The sequence below is a fragment of the Aotus nancymaae genome, unplaced genomic scaffold (genome assembly GCF_030222135.1).
Source record: "Aotus nancymaae isolate 86718 unplaced genomic scaffold, 86718_ANA_hifiasm-v0.15.2.pri h1tg000012l, whole genome shotgun sequence".
Taxonomy (NCBI): Eukaryota; Metazoa; Chordata; class Mammalia; order Primates; family Aotidae; genus Aotus; species Aotus nancymaae.
Window position 1 is genome coordinate 8,322,810 of NW_026988423.1, and position 17,512 is coordinate 8,340,321.

The 17,512-nt window shown below is 36.4% G+C and overlaps 1 protein-coding gene across 4 annotated transcripts in view; it reads left to right on the top strand.

The window, feature by feature from the left end:
• The window catches only part of DYNC2H1 (dynein cytoplasmic 2 heavy chain 1), a 376,161-nt gene that overhangs the window by 181,829 nt on the left and 176,820 nt on the right, over positions 1 to 17,512 (top strand). For all 4 annotated transcript variants that reach the window (XM_064375367.1, XM_064375368.1, XM_064375369.1 and 1 more), the window contains 3 exons: positions 1,064 to 1,136; positions 15,353 to 15,513; positions 16,844 to 16,969. In XM_064375367.1, coding sequence (XP_064231437.1) covers positions 1,064 to 1,136; positions 15,353 to 15,513; positions 16,844 to 16,969 — 360 coding nt within the window. The remainder of the gene's footprint in view (positions 1 to 1,063; positions 1,137 to 15,352; positions 15,514 to 16,843; positions 16,970 to 17,512) is intronic.

Genomic DNA, 17,512 nt, shown 5'->3' on the forward strand with positions numbered 1-17,512 from the left:
TCTCTTATTATTCAGAAGCCATTTAAAGGAAAGTTTTGCTTTTAGTGTTACTTTACCTTTAATGACATATTTGGGGAAGGGCTTGCTGCTTTTGCCACCTTATTGATGATTAAATCACACCAAAGTTTCTTTCACTGTGGCTTTTCTTACTCCCTCTGCCTCAGACCCCAGGGGGATCTTGTAATTGGCAAAATGTATTTCAGAAAGAAACTAAGGTACAAATTGTACAGGTTTCACAATCATTTCCCAGAGTTCTTTTTAAGGGAAAGACCTAATAGTGAGTAACAGGGTTTTTTCACATTCTATTTTAAAACAGAGTGATGAAACCTACTGGCAGGTTCTGCTCAAAGTTTTTTGCTAGTCAAAAGGTGTAGAGACTGGGTAAGCTCTTCAGAAGTTGATGCTCCAGGAAATGACCTTTCCATTAATCTCGTCTCTGGATCTAACACCTTTGTGTCTCCATATACAGTGAATTCTATTTCCCCAAGAGTGTTTAAACAAAAGGAAAATGACTAAGAAAAAATAAAACTTAAACATCTAGGACTACCATAGATATACATGATTCAGTAGTCCCAGCTACTTGGGAGGCTGAGGTGGAAGGATCACATGAGCTCAGGATTCAAGGCAGCAGTGAGATGTGATTACACCACTACACTCCAGTGTGGGTGACAGGGCAAGATGCTATTTCTATTTTTTTTTAAGATAAAAATTTTGAAAATTTTAGAGAGGATTTCTGGTCCTCTGTTTGCTGTCACCAGAAATGCCTCACCCATAATATGATTTTCACCTGCCAATTACCCTTTTATTAGAGTTGGAAGACATTGCTAGCCCTATGTTTACTTTTGATGATAGGCTTGAGGAAGTAAATGGATTTCAGTAATATTTTTGATATATACTTGCTATATACCTATTGTGACAGTTTAAAGCACAGTAATACAGAACAATGATAAGTGTTCCCATATTTAGTAAACATTTGTTTAATTAGTTAACATTAATTATTGTTTAGTTAAAGGTTTTGCAGGAACTTTCTTCTTTTAAAATATTCTCTGCATTTTGTTTTAAGATTCTTGTAGTACAGGCGCTAAGACCAGACAGATTGCAAAGTGCCATGGCTCTTTTTGCATGTAAAACTCTGGGTAAGTATGATGCTTTTAAGAACTAGACCACTGACCTGAATTATTTGTTTTTAATTTACATTTAATTTTATGTTAATCTTAGTTTAGAAATGTTACAATGTCTTTTTTTATTCATTCTGTTTATTTTTCTTGCAATCTCTACTTGTTTGAGAAAAATAATTCTCGCCTGGGCACAGTAGCTCATCCTGTAATCACCGACAGGTTCACCTTGCCTGCTGCCTAGACAGAGCTGATTTAGCAAGACAGGAGAATTGCAATGGAGAAAGAGCAATTCACACAGAGCCGGCTTTGCGGAAGAATGGAGTTTTATTTTTACTCAAATCAGTCTCCCTGAGCATTGGGGGTTGGAGTTTTTAAAGATGATTTGGTGGCTTGGGAAGTGGAGAGTGCTGATTGGTCAGGTTGGAGATGGAATCATAGAGGGTTTCAGGTGAGGTTTTCTTGTTGTCTTCTGTTCCTAGGTGGGATCACAGAAAATGGTTCGGTTTTACAATAGTGATGTTATCCTCAGGAGCCATTTGGAGACGTTCAGACTTTTGCAGCCAGAGGCTGCATTACCCTTAAACCATAATTTCAGATTTTGTAGCTGATTTGTTAGTCTGCAAAGGCAGACTGGTCCCAGCCAAGAAAGGGGTCTTTTTTAAAAGGGCTATTATGAATTTTGTTTTAGAGTCAAACCGAAACCACCTTTGCAAAAATTAAAACAGGAAATTATGACACTGAAAGAGATCAGACCAAACTGACTCCATCTTGTTTCTGACCTTTAAGCTGTCCTTGTTCATTCCTGAGCATAAGCAGAACTAACCTTGGGAAGGAATTTAGTTTACGGTTTGACTCAGAAACAAGATTGATTAATAGCATTTTCCAAAAAGAACCCCCCTTCTTTCCTGGGGATCAGTCTGCCTTTGTAGGACTAATATATTCCCTATTAGATTAGAAATTATGGTTTAAGAGCTGGGCGCAGTGGCTCACCCCTCTAATTCCAGCACTTTGGGAGGACAAGATGGGTGAATCACTTGAGGTCAGGAATTCAAGACCAACTTGCCCTACGTGGTGAAACCCTGTCTCTTCCCCCACCCCCAAAAAAAGAAAAACTAGCGGGGCATGGTGGCGGGTGCTTGTAATCCCAGCTACTTGGAAGGCTCAGAAGAATCACTGGAACCCTGGAGGGGGAGGTTGCAGTGAGCAAATCACACCACTGCACTCCAGCCTGGCGACAAAGTGAGCCTCAATCTCATTTTTTTTTTTTAAAAAAAAAAGAAAGAAATTATGGTTTAGGGGTTATGCAGCCTCTGGCTGCAAGAGTCTGAACCTGTCCAAATGACTCCTGGGTATAACATCACTATTGTAAAACCTAAGTGCAGTGCCTGAGATATTTTGCAGACCCTGTGCTAGATGGATCAACTGATACAACGTAGTCTGGTAATCTGGCTCAGTCAGTTCTGCAATCCCACCCAGGAACAGAAAACAGCAAGAAAACCTCACTTCAACCCCATTATGATTCCATCTCCAACCTGACCAATCAGCACTCCTCAATTCCTAAGCACATACCTGCCAAATCCTCTTTAAAAACTCCGAACCTGAATGCTCAGGGAGACTGATTTGAGTAATAATAAAACTCCAGTCTACTGTACAACCAGCTCTGTCTAGGTAAATCAGCTCTGTCTAGGCAATGGGCATAGTGAACCCATTGGGCACTTACAAAACCATAAACCAAATTCCTTCCCAAGGTTAGTTCAGCTTACATGCAGGAATGAACAAGAGCAGCTCAAAGGTTAGAAGCAAGATGGGATCAGTTAGGTCTGAGCTCTTTCACTGTCATAATGTCCTGTTTTAATTTTTGCAAAGGTGATTTCAATACCTGTAATCCCAACACTCCGGGAGGCTGAGAGGGAAGAATTGCTTGAGCCCACCACTCTGGGCAGCATAGTGAGACCTTGTTTTTGGTAAATATTAAAAAATGAGCCAGGCATGGGGGCATGTGCCTGTAGTTCCAGCTACTCAGGAGACTAAAGTGGGAGGATTTCTTGAACTCAGGAGTTCAAAATTGCAGTGAGCTGTGATTCTGCAACTGCACCCCAGTGTGGGCAGCAGAGCAAGACCTTGTCTTAAAAAAAGAAAAAAAGAAAAATGATTCTCTTTGTTGGAGTTAACCATATATGATGTTGAATTAAATTTGACATCCTATATTTAGTTAAGGTATTTGGACTGGAGTGTTCCTCAATCCAATATGACTGGTGTCCTTACAAGAAGACATCCATGTGAAGAAAGACACAAGGAAAATATAATGTGATTATGAAGGCACAGATTCAAGTTGTGCAACTGCAAGCCAAGGAACACCGAAGATTTCTAGGCAACCACAAGGACCTAGGAAGAGATATGGATGTGTTCTTGTAGCAACACCAGTCATACTGGATTCAGGCACACTGTTGTCCGTATGACCTCATTTTGAAGTTAACTAATTCTATTTGCAATGACCCTATTTCCAAAAAGGTGAACATTTTGAGGGACAGGGGTTAAACTTCAACATGTCTTTTTTGTGGGGGACACAATTTAACCCATAATACCTACCAACCAAGCTTTTCACGTAATGCCTGTCTTCTGCCTTACCCGTACACACAAATATTTTGAGTCACTTTTTAGACTGGTCACCTGGTTGGTTAATGATGAGTATATGGAAATAAGTCTGGTTATGCTCTGTGCTTTTGTTTACTTATGCAGGGGGAGGAAATGTCACTGTTTATTCAACTTTGGAAGAATGTTTATCTACCAGATAATTTTTACTCATGTCTGGCAGAGTAATTATCCACCTTTCTCTTGGTTGTAAGTGACAGATACCCATATTAAACTCACTTAAATGAATAAAGGGAATTTCTTAGCTTAAGTATTCAGTACTCAGGAAGGAAGAGGTAGGGCTGGTCTTCAGGTTAACTGGAGTTAGACAACATCGTGACTCAGACAGTATCAGGAAACTCTGTCTTTGTCTCAGCCTTGCGGTTTGTCTTTGTGTTCTCTGGCTCCTCCACCCCCATCTCTGTTTCTCCCTTTTTCTGTGTGTTTTTATCTCTCTCCACCTCTCTCATTGCTTTTAGACTTTCATTTTAATGTCTGCTTGTGTGTTGTCCTTAGTCTCGAGGGTTCATAATATTCTGGGTAATAAGTCCGCTGACTTCCTGAGTTATATTTTAAAGCCTTTTATCAAAGAAGAAGGATAACTTTTCCTTCTCAACTTCACCATCAAAAATCCTTGAGAAGGACTCTGATTTGCTCAACTTGGGTTACATATCCATCTCTGCAACTAATCACATCAGAAATATATGGAATTACAATTGTCCAAAAGCAGCCATGTATGGGGGAGTGGTTATTACCAGAAGTGAAGGAAGGGATGATGGTACAAAACAATAGTATGCATTATAATCAGGCTACATAGAACCTGTTTAAATTTTTATATTTAGTTGATATTTTGATAATTGAACTATTAATTTGTAAAGAACATCTGGGCATGGTGGCTCATGCCTGTAATCCCAGCAGTTTGGAAGGCCAAGGTGGGCAGATCACCTGAGGTCAGGAGTTTGAGACCAGCCTAGCCAACATGGTGAAACCCCATCTCTACTAAAAATACAAAAAGTATTTTCGGTGTGGTGGGTGTGGTGGCAGGCACCTGTAATCCCAACTACTCAGAAGGCTGAGGTGGGAGAATTCCTTGAACCCAGGAGGCAAAGGGTTGCAGTGAGCTGAGATCACATCACTGCACTCCATCCTGGGCTACAGAGCAAGCCTCTTTCTCAAAATATAAAATAAAAATAGAAATAATTTTAAAGTGCATTTTGGGAATCTAACTCCTTTAAGAGTTATAAGTATATAACTTCTGATTCTGTAGATGTTGGTGGAAATGTTCTGTAAATGTCTATTAGGTTATTTAGTCTATAGCGAAGATTAAGTCTAATGTTTCTTTGTTGATTTTCTATCTGCATGATCTGTTTAATGCTTACAGTGGAGTGTTGAAGTCCCTTGTTATTATCGTATTAGACTCTATCTCTCTTTTTAGCTCTAATATTTGCTTTGTATCTGGATGCTCCAGTGTTGGGTGTATACTTACAATTCTTATATCCCCTTGATGAATTGACCTCTTTATCATTATATAATGACTTTTTTGTCTCTTTTTATAATTTTTATCTTGAAATCTATTTTATCCGATATAAGAATAGCTACTCCTGCTCTTTTTTTTTTTTTTGGTTGCCGTTTGCATGGAATGTCTTTTTCCATCTCTTCATTTTCAGTCTATGTGAGTCTTTATATGTGAATTGAGTTTCTTGTAGGGAGCATATAGTTGTGTCTTACTTTTAATCTATTCAACCACTGTGTCTCTTTAACTTGGAGACTTTAGTCCATTTATATTCAGAGTTATTATTTATTAATAAGAAAAGACTAACTACTGCTATTTGGTTATTTGTTTTCTGGTTGTTTTGTTAATGTCTTCTTTTTTTTTTCCCCTTTCTTCCTGTCTTCTCTTGTGTATAAGTGTTATTCTCCGGTAGTACATTTTAACTTCTTATCTTTCTCTATGCTAGGAAAGTTCTTTGTTATTATTTCTTTGAATAAAATTTATATCCTGATCTTTCTCTTTACATCTCTTCAAGGCCAATAACTTGTAGATTTGCCCTTTTGAAGTGTTTTTTTAGATTTTGTAGGCATACTTCATCCTTTTTCTTCTTGTTTCTTTCTTCTCTGTGTATTTTCATGTTTTCAAACTCACTAATTTATTCTTCTGCTTTATATATTCTGCTATTGAGACACTCTGATGCATTTTTCAGTTTGTCAATTGTATTTTTCAGCTCTAGGAATTGATTGTTTTAAAAAATTATTTGAATCTCTTTGTTAAATTTCTCTGATATAGGCTGGATGTGGTGGCTCACACCTGTAATCCCAGCACTTTGGGAGGCCAAGGTTGGTGGATCACTTGAGGTCAGGAATTCAACAACAGGCTGGCCAACATGGTGAAACCCGTCTCTACTAAAAATACAAAAATTAGCTGAGCATGGTGGCAGGCACCTGTAATCCAAGCTACTAGGGAAGCTAAGGCAGGATAATTGCTTGAATCTGGGAGAGGTGGAGGTTGCCGTGAGCCAAGATCATACCAGTGCACTCCAGCATGGGCCAGTGAGACTGTCTCAAAAAAATTTTTTTTCTGTGGTATAATTCTGATTAATTCTCTGTGTTATCTTGAAGTTTGTTGAGTTTCCTCAAGACAGCTATTTTGAATTTCTTGTCTGAGAGGTTACATATCTTCGTTACTTCAAAATTGGTCACTCGTACCTTATTTAGTTCATTTGCTAAGGTCATGTTTTCCTGGAGGTTTCTGATGCTTGTGGACCTGCATCATTGTCTGGACATTGAAGAGTTAGGTATTTATTCCAGTCTTCAGAGTCTGGGCTTGTTTTTACTTATTCTTCTTGAGAGGGCTTTCTCGGAATTCAAAGGAGACTGAGTGTTGTTACTTAAGCCTGTTTTCACTGCAACTGTTTCAGCACTAGTGGGTACCCTAAGCCCAAGAGCTCTATGACTCTTGCAGACTCCTAGAAACACAGCCTTGGTGGACTTGAGGAAGATAAGGGAGAATTCCCTGGGTTCATAGACAAAATCTTTTGCTCTCTTTCCTCTCTTTCCCTCAAGCAAAAGGATTCTGTCTCCATGCTGAGTCGTCTAGAGTTTGGGGAGAGGTGATATGGGCACTGCCTTGACCACCACAGCTGGCACCATGCTGAGTCATACGTGAAACCTCCAGCCTTCCAGATCAGCACAGTACTGGGGCTTGCCCAAGGCCTGTGACCACTACTGCTTAGCTGTTGCTGATGTTCATTAAAGGCCCGAAGTCTCTTTAGTCAGCAGGTTGTCAGCCAGTGGATTCCCTGCTGGCTGAGAATGGATCTTGAAACATCAACCAAGGAGCAAAGGCCTGGAATCATAGGCTTCAGGAATCTTCCTTGTGTTTTATTTTACTATGACTTGGCTTGTGTCCAAGTTGCGAGACATAGTCTTCTGCACTCTTCTCTTGCCTTCCCCCAAGGAGAAGGAATCTATCCGTGTGCTGCATTGCCTGGAGTTGAAGGAGGGTGATGCAGGTTCTCTCGTGGGCTGCTGCAATTGGTGTTACACTGGGTCACCGCAAACCCACTATTAGGGACACCAGAATAGCACTAGGGCTTGCCCAAGGACTGCAGTCACTGTGTCCTGACTGCCACTCAAATTTATTTGGGGCCTCAGGCCATTTTAGTTAGCTGGTGGTGAAGATGACTGGGACTTGGTTTCCTCCTGCTGGAGCGGAGGACTTCCCTTTGGCTCAGGGTTGCTTTATATGCTCCTTCCATAGGCACTGGTAGAATCCTGCTTGGTGTTGTGTTCCACTCAGTGACCAGGCCACACTGAGTTCCGATGCAAAGTCACACTCACTTCACTTTCCTCCCCCATGCACACAGATTCTTTCTGTGCTGTGCTGCCTGTGGTTGGGGAAGGGGTGGTGTAGGCAATCTAAGACTGGTCTTCTTACTCTCTTCGATGCCTCTTTCTTTGTGATTCTATTAAAACCAGCTGCTGGGATTACTCACTAGATTGTTTGGTTCTGATGAAGGTGTTTTCTTGAGTGGATAGTTGTTCAAATTGGTGTTCCTACAGAGGACAATTGCTGGAGGATTCTATTTGGCCATCTTGCTCTGTCTCCTTCTTGACTGTTGATTCTAAAGACTGAAGTGGTTGGAAAAAAAGATACTCGTTTCCATGTTTGGAAATGATTTTCAATATACTTTATTTTGTTACTGGAACAATCAACATGTTCCCGAATTTGGATATATATGGTGAGCAATAACTGTATAGTAGACATCTAAGAATATGGAAAACAGTTATCCCTATATTTAGCACTAAAATTTGTTGATTGAAGTAGCCTTTTACTAGCATTTTTGAGAAAATAGAAGCACTAAGACAGAAATTCATCATTTCTTATAAACACATATACCAACTATGTGCGTTAGTAGTCATACTCATTCTGCTTTTTTTCTCTTACTATGAATGAATGTCTTTGTTCTAATCAAAGTCAACTCATTTACTGTTTTCTTCTTCATTTCTGCCATTATAATCTTTTCCTACATCATGAATTTCACCTTCTTTGCTGAATCACTTTTCTCAGCATACAAATATATTTTAGTATCATCTGTCTTAAAAATACCTCCCTTGGTCTCAGACCCTTCTCTAGCCACTATCCTATTTTTATTTTATTTTATTATTTTTTAATTTTTTTTCCCTTTTTTTTTAATTGCATTTTAGGTTCTGGGGTACATGTGAAGAACATGCAAGATTGTTGCATAGGTGCATACGTGGCAGTGTGATTTGCTGCCTTCCTCCCCTTCACCTATATCTGGCATTTCTCCCCATGCTATCTCTCCCCAACTCCCCACCCCCACTGTCCCTCCCCTATTTCCCCCCAACAGACCCCAGTGTGTAGTGCTCCCCTCCCTGTGTCCATGTGTTCTCATTGTTCAACACCCGCCTATGAATGAGAACATGTGGTGTTTGATTTTGTGTTCTTGTGTCAGTTTGCTGAGAATGATGGTTTCCAGGTTCATCCATGTCCCTACAAAGGACGCAAACTCATTGTTTTTGATGGCTGCATAATATTCCATGGTGTATATGTGCCACATTTTCCCTGTCCAGTCTATCATTGATGGGCATTTGGGCTGGTTCCAGGTCTTTGCTATTGTAAACTGTGCTGCAATGAACATTCGTGTGCATGTGTCCTTATAGTAGAACGATTTATAATCCTTTGGATATATGCCCAGTAATGGGATTGCTGGGTCAAATGGAATTTCTATTTCTAGGTCCTTGAGGAATCACCACACTGTCTTCCACAATGGTTGAACTAATTTACACTCCCACCAACAGTGTAAAAGTGTTCCTATTTCTCCACATCCTCTCCAGCATCTGTTGTCTCCAGATTTTTTACTTCTTTCTAAACTCAGTAAAGTTGTCCATTTCTTTCTTTATAGAACATTTTCTTCTCTTGATTGTTATGTTTCTTTTTTCATTCCCCAACCCTCTTAGGCTGTTCCTTTTTACTTTCTTTTACTGGCTTCTTGTCTGCATGTCTTCTAAGTGTTGGAGTACTTTTCTTTTTACTATAGTCTTGCTCTGGTTTCCTATTTTCGTTATTATACCTTCTCCCTGTGGGTGATCTCACCCAATCCCTGGCTTTAAATATCATCCTTAAATTACTCATTCTTATATCTGTTATTTCCAGCCCTGGCATTCTAGGCTTATGTATTTTATACTTATTTGATGTTTTTTGTATTAAAAACATCAAAAACAAATATCTCAAATTTAATGTGACAAATAAATTACTTTTGATTTGTTTATACTAGCATCTACTCAGTTGTTTAATCCCAAAACCCAAAAATACAGTCACGTGTTGCTTAACAGTGGGAATGCATTCTGACAATGTGTCATTAGGCAATTTCATTGTGTGAACATCATAGAGTGTACTTACATAAACCTTGGGATTGTACACCTTCATATACACGTAGGTTATATAGTATACCCTATTGCTCTCAGGCTACGAACTTGTGCAGCATATTACTGTACTGAATGCTATAGGCAATTGTAACACAGTGGCAGGTATTTGTGTCTCTAAACATAGAAAGGGACAGTAAAAATAATCTTATGGTATGACCATGATATACATGGTCCATCGTTGATTGAAAAGTCATTATGCAGCTGATGTAATTCTTTCCTCTCTTTCCTTTCTTCCTATACCCAATCTATCACCAAATTCTTTTGGTTTCAACCGTAAAACTTATTCTGAATTCATTTTATTTGCTTGATTAGTACCAACCTAATACAAGCTATCATCAGCTCTCAATTACTGCCATACCTTTTATTTGTTGTCTCTATCTTCAGAGTACATTCAGAATCCAGTCACTTCTCAGACCTTTGGGAGCATCTACCAGTTTTTTAAAGCCACTTTTATATGAGTGAGATTGTTACCATTCAGGCTTCTATCCTTCCCCACTTTAAGTCTATCCTTAACATAGCAGCTAAGTGCCTTTTGAAATACAAATTAGATCAGATCACTCCTCTGCTCCAACAGTTCTGATGGAATATGACATCTCATCTTCAGAATCCTTCTAATGTCCTACAAGGTCTTACCCTGAGATCTTATTTCCTAACCACTCTTGACCCTTGCTCAGTTCTTTACCAACATAATAGACTTTTTCTTGTTTGTTTGTTTGTTTTTTACTGCTCTAAGTATTTCTGGAATATAGAACCTTTGTACTTGCTGTTCCTATTGCTCAAATGCATGTTAAAATAAAACAGGGCACTTTTCAGAGAGGTTAAGAGTTTTTTTCCTACTCATTTAGTCTTTAATAATATGGTTTTTGTGCCACATTGCACATAACCTTTCTTACTAATTTTATAATTTGACTATTTATCAACTCTTTGAAATACTTATGGTACCATTTCATCTCCAGTGAAATGACATTTAAGGTTTAGTGGCATTGATTAAAAGCCTCATGTTATTTATATATTCAGATGCTTTGAAAGTTTAATACACTTCTAAAATCATACGATTTCTAAGCAAAAATTATGTTTACTATTGTATGGCTGGATGACTTCATATTTGGTCAAGTAGCTTTATTAAATCATTTTAATGTAACAATGGAGTTTTTATTTTATGAATAAGTTTTAAAAATTCAAATTACTGGAGAACAAGCACTTAACCTCTTTTAAATCAAATTTTAGAGCTTTGATTTTAAATGTAATTTCTCAAGCATCATTCATATGGAAAGATCTTTATTATGTTTTAGCAACTGTTTTTATAATCTATAAACCTGTAGTAAATTATAAAGATGTATTTATGAAAGTAGTTTTGATTTGAAGATTTAAATTAATATAGCAATCTTTAAAGCTTTTAGGGTTGCCTGTTTAATATGACTCTACGAAGCAAGACTTATGTACTGGCAAAATCCACTATGTTACTTTTTAAAAATGGTAGTGAACAGATGCAAGTATTCTTACTTCTATAGTTCTGATGTAATTTTGACTTAAAAAAACTATTATGAGGAGTATGTTATGCTATGTGTATTGCGGTATTGGAAATGTAGAGACATGTTCCCCATACAATGCTTCAATAACTACAGGAACCAGAAACTTTTAAAGTTTCTTCATCAAAAAGTATTATTTTTTTGAACTATGGATCTTTCCTAGTTTTATAATTCTGTACCTCTCTTATGGCATCATGTCATCCCATGTACCTGCTTTCATAGCTCAATCTGTCTTATCAAGTTGATGTCTAAATGAAAGAAAGACATAAACATATATGCATTCATCTTATATTGCTGCTAGAAATTTATCAGGTTTAAACAATGCCCAGTTACTATCTTCTGCAGCTCAGAATCCTGATGGGCTCACCAGGTTTCTTTGCTCCAAGTTTGGAAAGCCCTGGGGAAAATCCACTTCCAAACTCATTCAGGTTCAGCCCTATTCAGTTGTAAGGCTGAAGTACCCATTTTCTTTCTGTCTTCTGGTGTAATTCTCAGCTTTTAGATGCCCAGTTGGTATCTAGTTCCCTTCCTCCATCTTTAAAGACAGTATTAGCAGATTGATTCCTTTGCATGCCTCATCTCTCTCTGACCTCCCGTTCCGCCTCATCTCTCCTATTTCTCTTTTCTGCTACAATTCTTTGCCTCTAACTAGAGAAGCAGCTCTACTTTTGAGGGGTCAATTGACTAGATTGGCCCACTTGGATAACACAGGATAATCTTCTTACTTTTAGGTTCACAACCTTAGTTACATTTACAAAGTCCCTTCACAGCAGTACCTAGTTTAATTTTTGTTTGAATAACCAGGGCTTAGGATTCTTGAAAGAGATATCTTAAATCTTTAGTATTCTGCCTACCACAACATATTTGACATTTTTATTTGTTTCTAGGGTTGAGTACTATTCCATTTTGAAAGCATGTTTTCCCATTTAATTGGTTCACATATATTGGGTTAGGTAGTGGCTGTTGATTTTCCTCTTATTGATGTTTGTGGTACATTTTTACAATGTTTTTTTTCTCATAAAAGAAAGGTAATTTTATACGTCTGATACTTATCAGCCCTTTGTTATGGAGGATGAGAGGCATGAGAAAGAATGAATCTATTATACTTACTACCTATAATAGTTTGATAATTTGCTACTTTCTTTACTCAGGTACCTGAAAAGTACAGGAGTAAATTTTTTCCTTTTTAAACTGCATGTTATTTTTTTATTATCTCAGTATTTTATTTGCTTAAAATAAAATACAATAAAGGTTTGAGTTATTCCTTTGACTTATTCTTATTTTTGAAATAAATGCTGAATTAACTTTTAAAATTATGGTTAGAGTATAAGGTTCCAATGATTTGCAAATAGTTTTACACAATTATAATTCACAGTGCAATTATTATTTTTGGTTCTCTAACTTTATTAAATAGTTTTGAATGATTCATATTGACCATTCTCATGATATCATGAGTCAGAATTATTTGGATTAATAAAACCTGTATATCCAGTTCACTTAAAGTGCAACAAAAACTTTGCTGGAATTTTGTGGGCAGGAGGGCTAACATATAATTACAAGTAATATGAGTGTCACTTGTGTTATATTAAATGGCAAGATATTTTTCATGTTTTTTATCTCCAATCAAATGTTTTACTGCTTTGAGATATTGAATAAAATGAATTAATGGATATATATTTATATCCTGTGGGATTTTAAAATTAAAAGTTATAATTGAATTTGCTAGGCTCTGGATATAAACTAGCAAAAGATTCAGCATGATTCCTGCCCTCATGAAGTTTACAGTGTTTATTGGGTAAATAAACAAGTGGTATGGTAATCTGTATTTTAACTTTTTTAGACCGTTTTTGTATTGGCATATATTTTCCAAATCAAACACACTTAAATCAGTAGTTATTTTATATTAAAATATTATATATATTTGACATTTTAATTGTATACTACATAGTAATTAGAGGAGTATGAGGAGATGCATAGACAGGAAAAGAAAATAAGAAACACCTAGTATTCCATCATTAGCACTAATCATTGTTAACATTTCTATGTATGCCTTTGTTTTCTTTTTATGCCATAGAAATGTATACATTATAATATGGAATTATTACCAATTCTCTTGAAAAATCTTACTTTTCTGTAAATTATCTTTTACCTCAACATGTTTGTAACTTCAGTTTCAATGTATGGCTATCAAAAATTACTCAGACTCCTGTTAGAAACTCAGTTTCTTTCTACCAGTTTTTAGATAATATCACCAGCTACAAGGAAAAGCCCTTGTACATGCTTCTGTGTCCATATCCTGAATTGTTTCTTAAATTATTATAATTTTAATTACTGATCAAGGCCATGTACATTTTTAAGACTTGATATACTTTATTAAATCAGACAAGATATTGAATTGGCTTAGATGTTTATTGAGTTTATGAATAAGTAAATGAATGCTTGAATGAATGAAAATATTTCTTACTGCATTGCAAGTACATAAGAATTCTTTAAAAGCTAAATTTAAATTGCTAACAACTATTCAGTTGTTGTAAGCCAATATTCATTCAGTTATATTCTATTCAATTATCAGCAATTTAAATTTAGCAAAAAATAAAATTCATAAAATATGCCTCTAAAAGCAATTCATCAGTTTTAAGTGGCTGTTGTTAGAAATGTTCCTAATATCACCTATTATTAGGAATATTTTTGCCTTTGGAAATTCTTATCATTATGGGTTGCTTTTGTGAGGAATAGACAAGGGTGCTGCTTTAGGCATGAAATGTACCTTTTCAGGTTGGTTGCCTAGAAATGTCTTTTTTGACCCATCATGTTAACAGTGAGTTTGTATTTTAAAGTGTTTACTATTCTTAATTTTTTAAGAATGTTCAAACCTGAGGTGTAGTCTTGTCTATTCACTTCTACTTTTGAGAATTTCTGGAAGCCCTTCTTGCCTGTGTACTCATTCAGTTACATTCTCCTGATTTTTTCTTTCTTTTTAAACTCCTGTGGAACACTTGTTTTAGTTCAATTCAAACCAGTCTAAGTTTTAATTGACATGAGCCTTTTCAGCTTGGCTCTTATGAAATACATTAGTAATGGAAACATTCAAGTTTTAGCAGGAGGGATTTAAATATAATAGCAAAATTATAATCTCTTATCTGAACAGGACTTTATAGTTTGTGAAGGGCTACAGAGTAGAAAAAGCACAGGTGAACTGTTTAAATATTAATGGTGGCAGCTGTGTGCAGTTTGGCAAGATAATAAATTTCTTTGAGTATTAGTTTTCTTACTCATAAAATGAATATTTGTTTCTCAGGATCATTATATGGCTTAGATACCATTTAAATAAAGTACCCAGTATAATGCTTAGCGTATAGTAGGTGATGAATAAATTGAATTTGTTATAATTATTCTATCTTATTTTGCTTCCAGAGAACCTGTGGATTACTTTATCCTTGTTTTGCAATTGAGGAAACTGAGGCACAGTTAATTTTAATAATTTGGATATGGTCATTTAGCCAACAAATATAAACTGTCAGCTGTGTATTTTTGTCTTAAAATTAAGCATTCTTTTCACTCTCCATACAACTTTTTTCCCCATACCACGTGGGCATAAGAAATAACTTTTTGGCCTATATCATGCCAGTGAAATAATTTACCCAGATCATGATGACTTGGATTCCCCATATTCATGACACAGTATGCACTCAGCTATCATATCAGTTAATGAATTTTATTGTACTAATGAGATATATAGATTGATGGTTGGATTCAGTCTTCTCTCATGTTGCAGTCTCAATTTACAATACAGCCATGTTGCAGTCTCAATTTACAATACAGCCACAGGCCTGTATTGTTGTCTTAATTTACAATACAGATTTTAAATACAGTAATCAGGGTACCTATCTCAGAGCATTGTAATAGTAAGATGATATCATACATGGAAAACATTTAGAAAAATGCCTGGCACCTTAAGCATAAAACAAATGTTGGCTATTACCAGGACATGATTCTAGAGTGGAAAAACTTTAATATATTGAGATTATAACTCACCTGGGTATTCTCTATGTTATATAATTAGTTTTAATAGACTTTTTAATAATGCATACTGCTTTTCATTTTTAATTTTTAAAATATGTCTTTTAGGACTGAAAGAGGTGTCCCCATTGCCTCTAAATCTCAAACGTTTATACAAAGAGACACTGGAAATTGAACCCATCTTGATAATTATTTCTCCGGGTGCTGATCCTTCTCAGGAACTTCAAGAACTTGCTAATGCCGAAAGAAGCGGAGAGTGTTATCACCAGGTAAGTACATATTGTCCTGCTGTTTTTGTTTTTGCTATTGCTGTTCCGGCCACACTTAATGATATTGGTCAGACGGACATTTTTTGTTGTGATAAGATAAATAATGCCCCTAAAGATGTCTATGTCCTAATCCTCAGAACTGTGGATATGTTGTTTTATATAGCAAAAGGAACTTTGCAGATGTAATTAAGTATCTTCAGATGGGAAGATAGCCTGCATTAGCCAGGTGAACCCAATATAAAAATCACAAAGGTTTTTTATAGGAGGGGGCAGGTGAGTCGAGTGAAGATAGATGTGAGGTTGCAAGTAGAGGTCAGAGAAGAGAGAAAATGCTGTGCTGCTGGCTTTGAAGATGGCGGAAGGAGCCGTAAGCAAAGAAATGTAAGTGGCTTCCAGAAACTGGAAAAAACAAGGGAAGAATTATTTTTTAGAGCCTTTAGAAAGCCGATAGTCGTCCCTTTATTTTCAAACCCAGACACCTTGATTTTTAGACCAGTGAGACTTCGGGCCTCTGAAAGTTTAATGCTAATTTAAGGTACTAAATCTGTGGTAATTTCTTAAAGCAGCTATAGGGAACTAATACATTCGCTTTCATTTTGAGAATTACTTTTAAACTTTTACTTGGCTACTTTTATGGTAAATCCCAGCAATGTTTATTTACACTTTATTTACCTGAAGTGGAAGAAATTTGTAAATATTTTGAGTAAAATGTTTTCGTTGTAATGCCATTTTTTTTCCTTGAGGTAGGAACTTTTGTTTGTTCAGAGTACTTTCTTTTTTTAAATTTGCATGTAAATTTGAAAATGAAGTATATTAATTTACCCTCATTTTTTAACAAGTGAATAAATCTTTTTCATGGGGAAAATAATTAATAATGATTTTTTTAACAACTAATAGCAACCAATAATTGAAAAGTAAAAATTTTACAAATAGCAATATAAATGAAAGAGCAAAGTAGTAGAGCTGTTAGGCTCAGCTGTGCAGGTTTTACAGTAAGTCTAGAGAGTTCTAGTCAATCATAGTTACAGTAGATTAGAATATACATTAAGTCAGTATTCAGTTGTCAGTGAGGTGTCTTAGGAATAGAAGCCCTTTCTATAGATTGTACCTGTTACTAGTGATTTTTGGCAAGAAGGTTAAACTATTTACATAAGCTTTTAATTGTTTAAAGAAGATTAATTTCTGGCATTAGTTTGATTCTTCTTCCAAATTTAATATTAAAGCCAGTTAGAAAGGTTTAGGGATTACTATTATTGACTCTATTATTGTTACATTACAACATGTTAGCAGATCTGTTTTTTAAATTTTGTTTATTTTTTTGCTTTTGCAGGTTGCCATGGGTCAGGGTCAAGCTGATTTAGCAATTCAAATGCTAAAAGAATGTGCCAGCAATGGAGACTGGCTCTGTTTGAAGAACTTACATCTTGTGGTATCTTGGCTGCCAGTTCTGGAAAAGGTAGATTCAGATCAATGTGGTACAAATAATATCTAATATCCTCAACTTACTAATCTCCAAGGGATATCCATATTAAAATGTCATACATTATTTATGATTATTTAAAAAATAGTATTTGAGAAATTTTAAATTTAAATATTTTCTTAAATATGTGTGTTACACTCGAGCAAGTTAGAAGGAAAGCTCCACACTCTGAGTTCCAATTTGAGTCCTTTATTGCCAGTGACCGAGAGGCAGGAGGCTCAAAATCTCCTGGTCCCGAGGAAAGGGCTTGATTTCTTTTTATACCTAGCTTGGGATAGGGGAGGGGAAGCCTAGCTGAAGCAGAATTTTACAGAAGCACAACAAGCAAGTTAGTAGAGGAGGCGGTAACCAGGAGGCAGGAGGTTCCCATAGTTGCTGGTTACTAAGAGTATTTCCATACAATCATCAAGGTGGGTAGCTGGGGGGACTTTCCATACAATCAATCACCAAGAGGGGTATTTCACAGTAGCAGGTAGACTTGCCAAGCAGGATGCGGTTACATAGGTTACAGGTACTGAG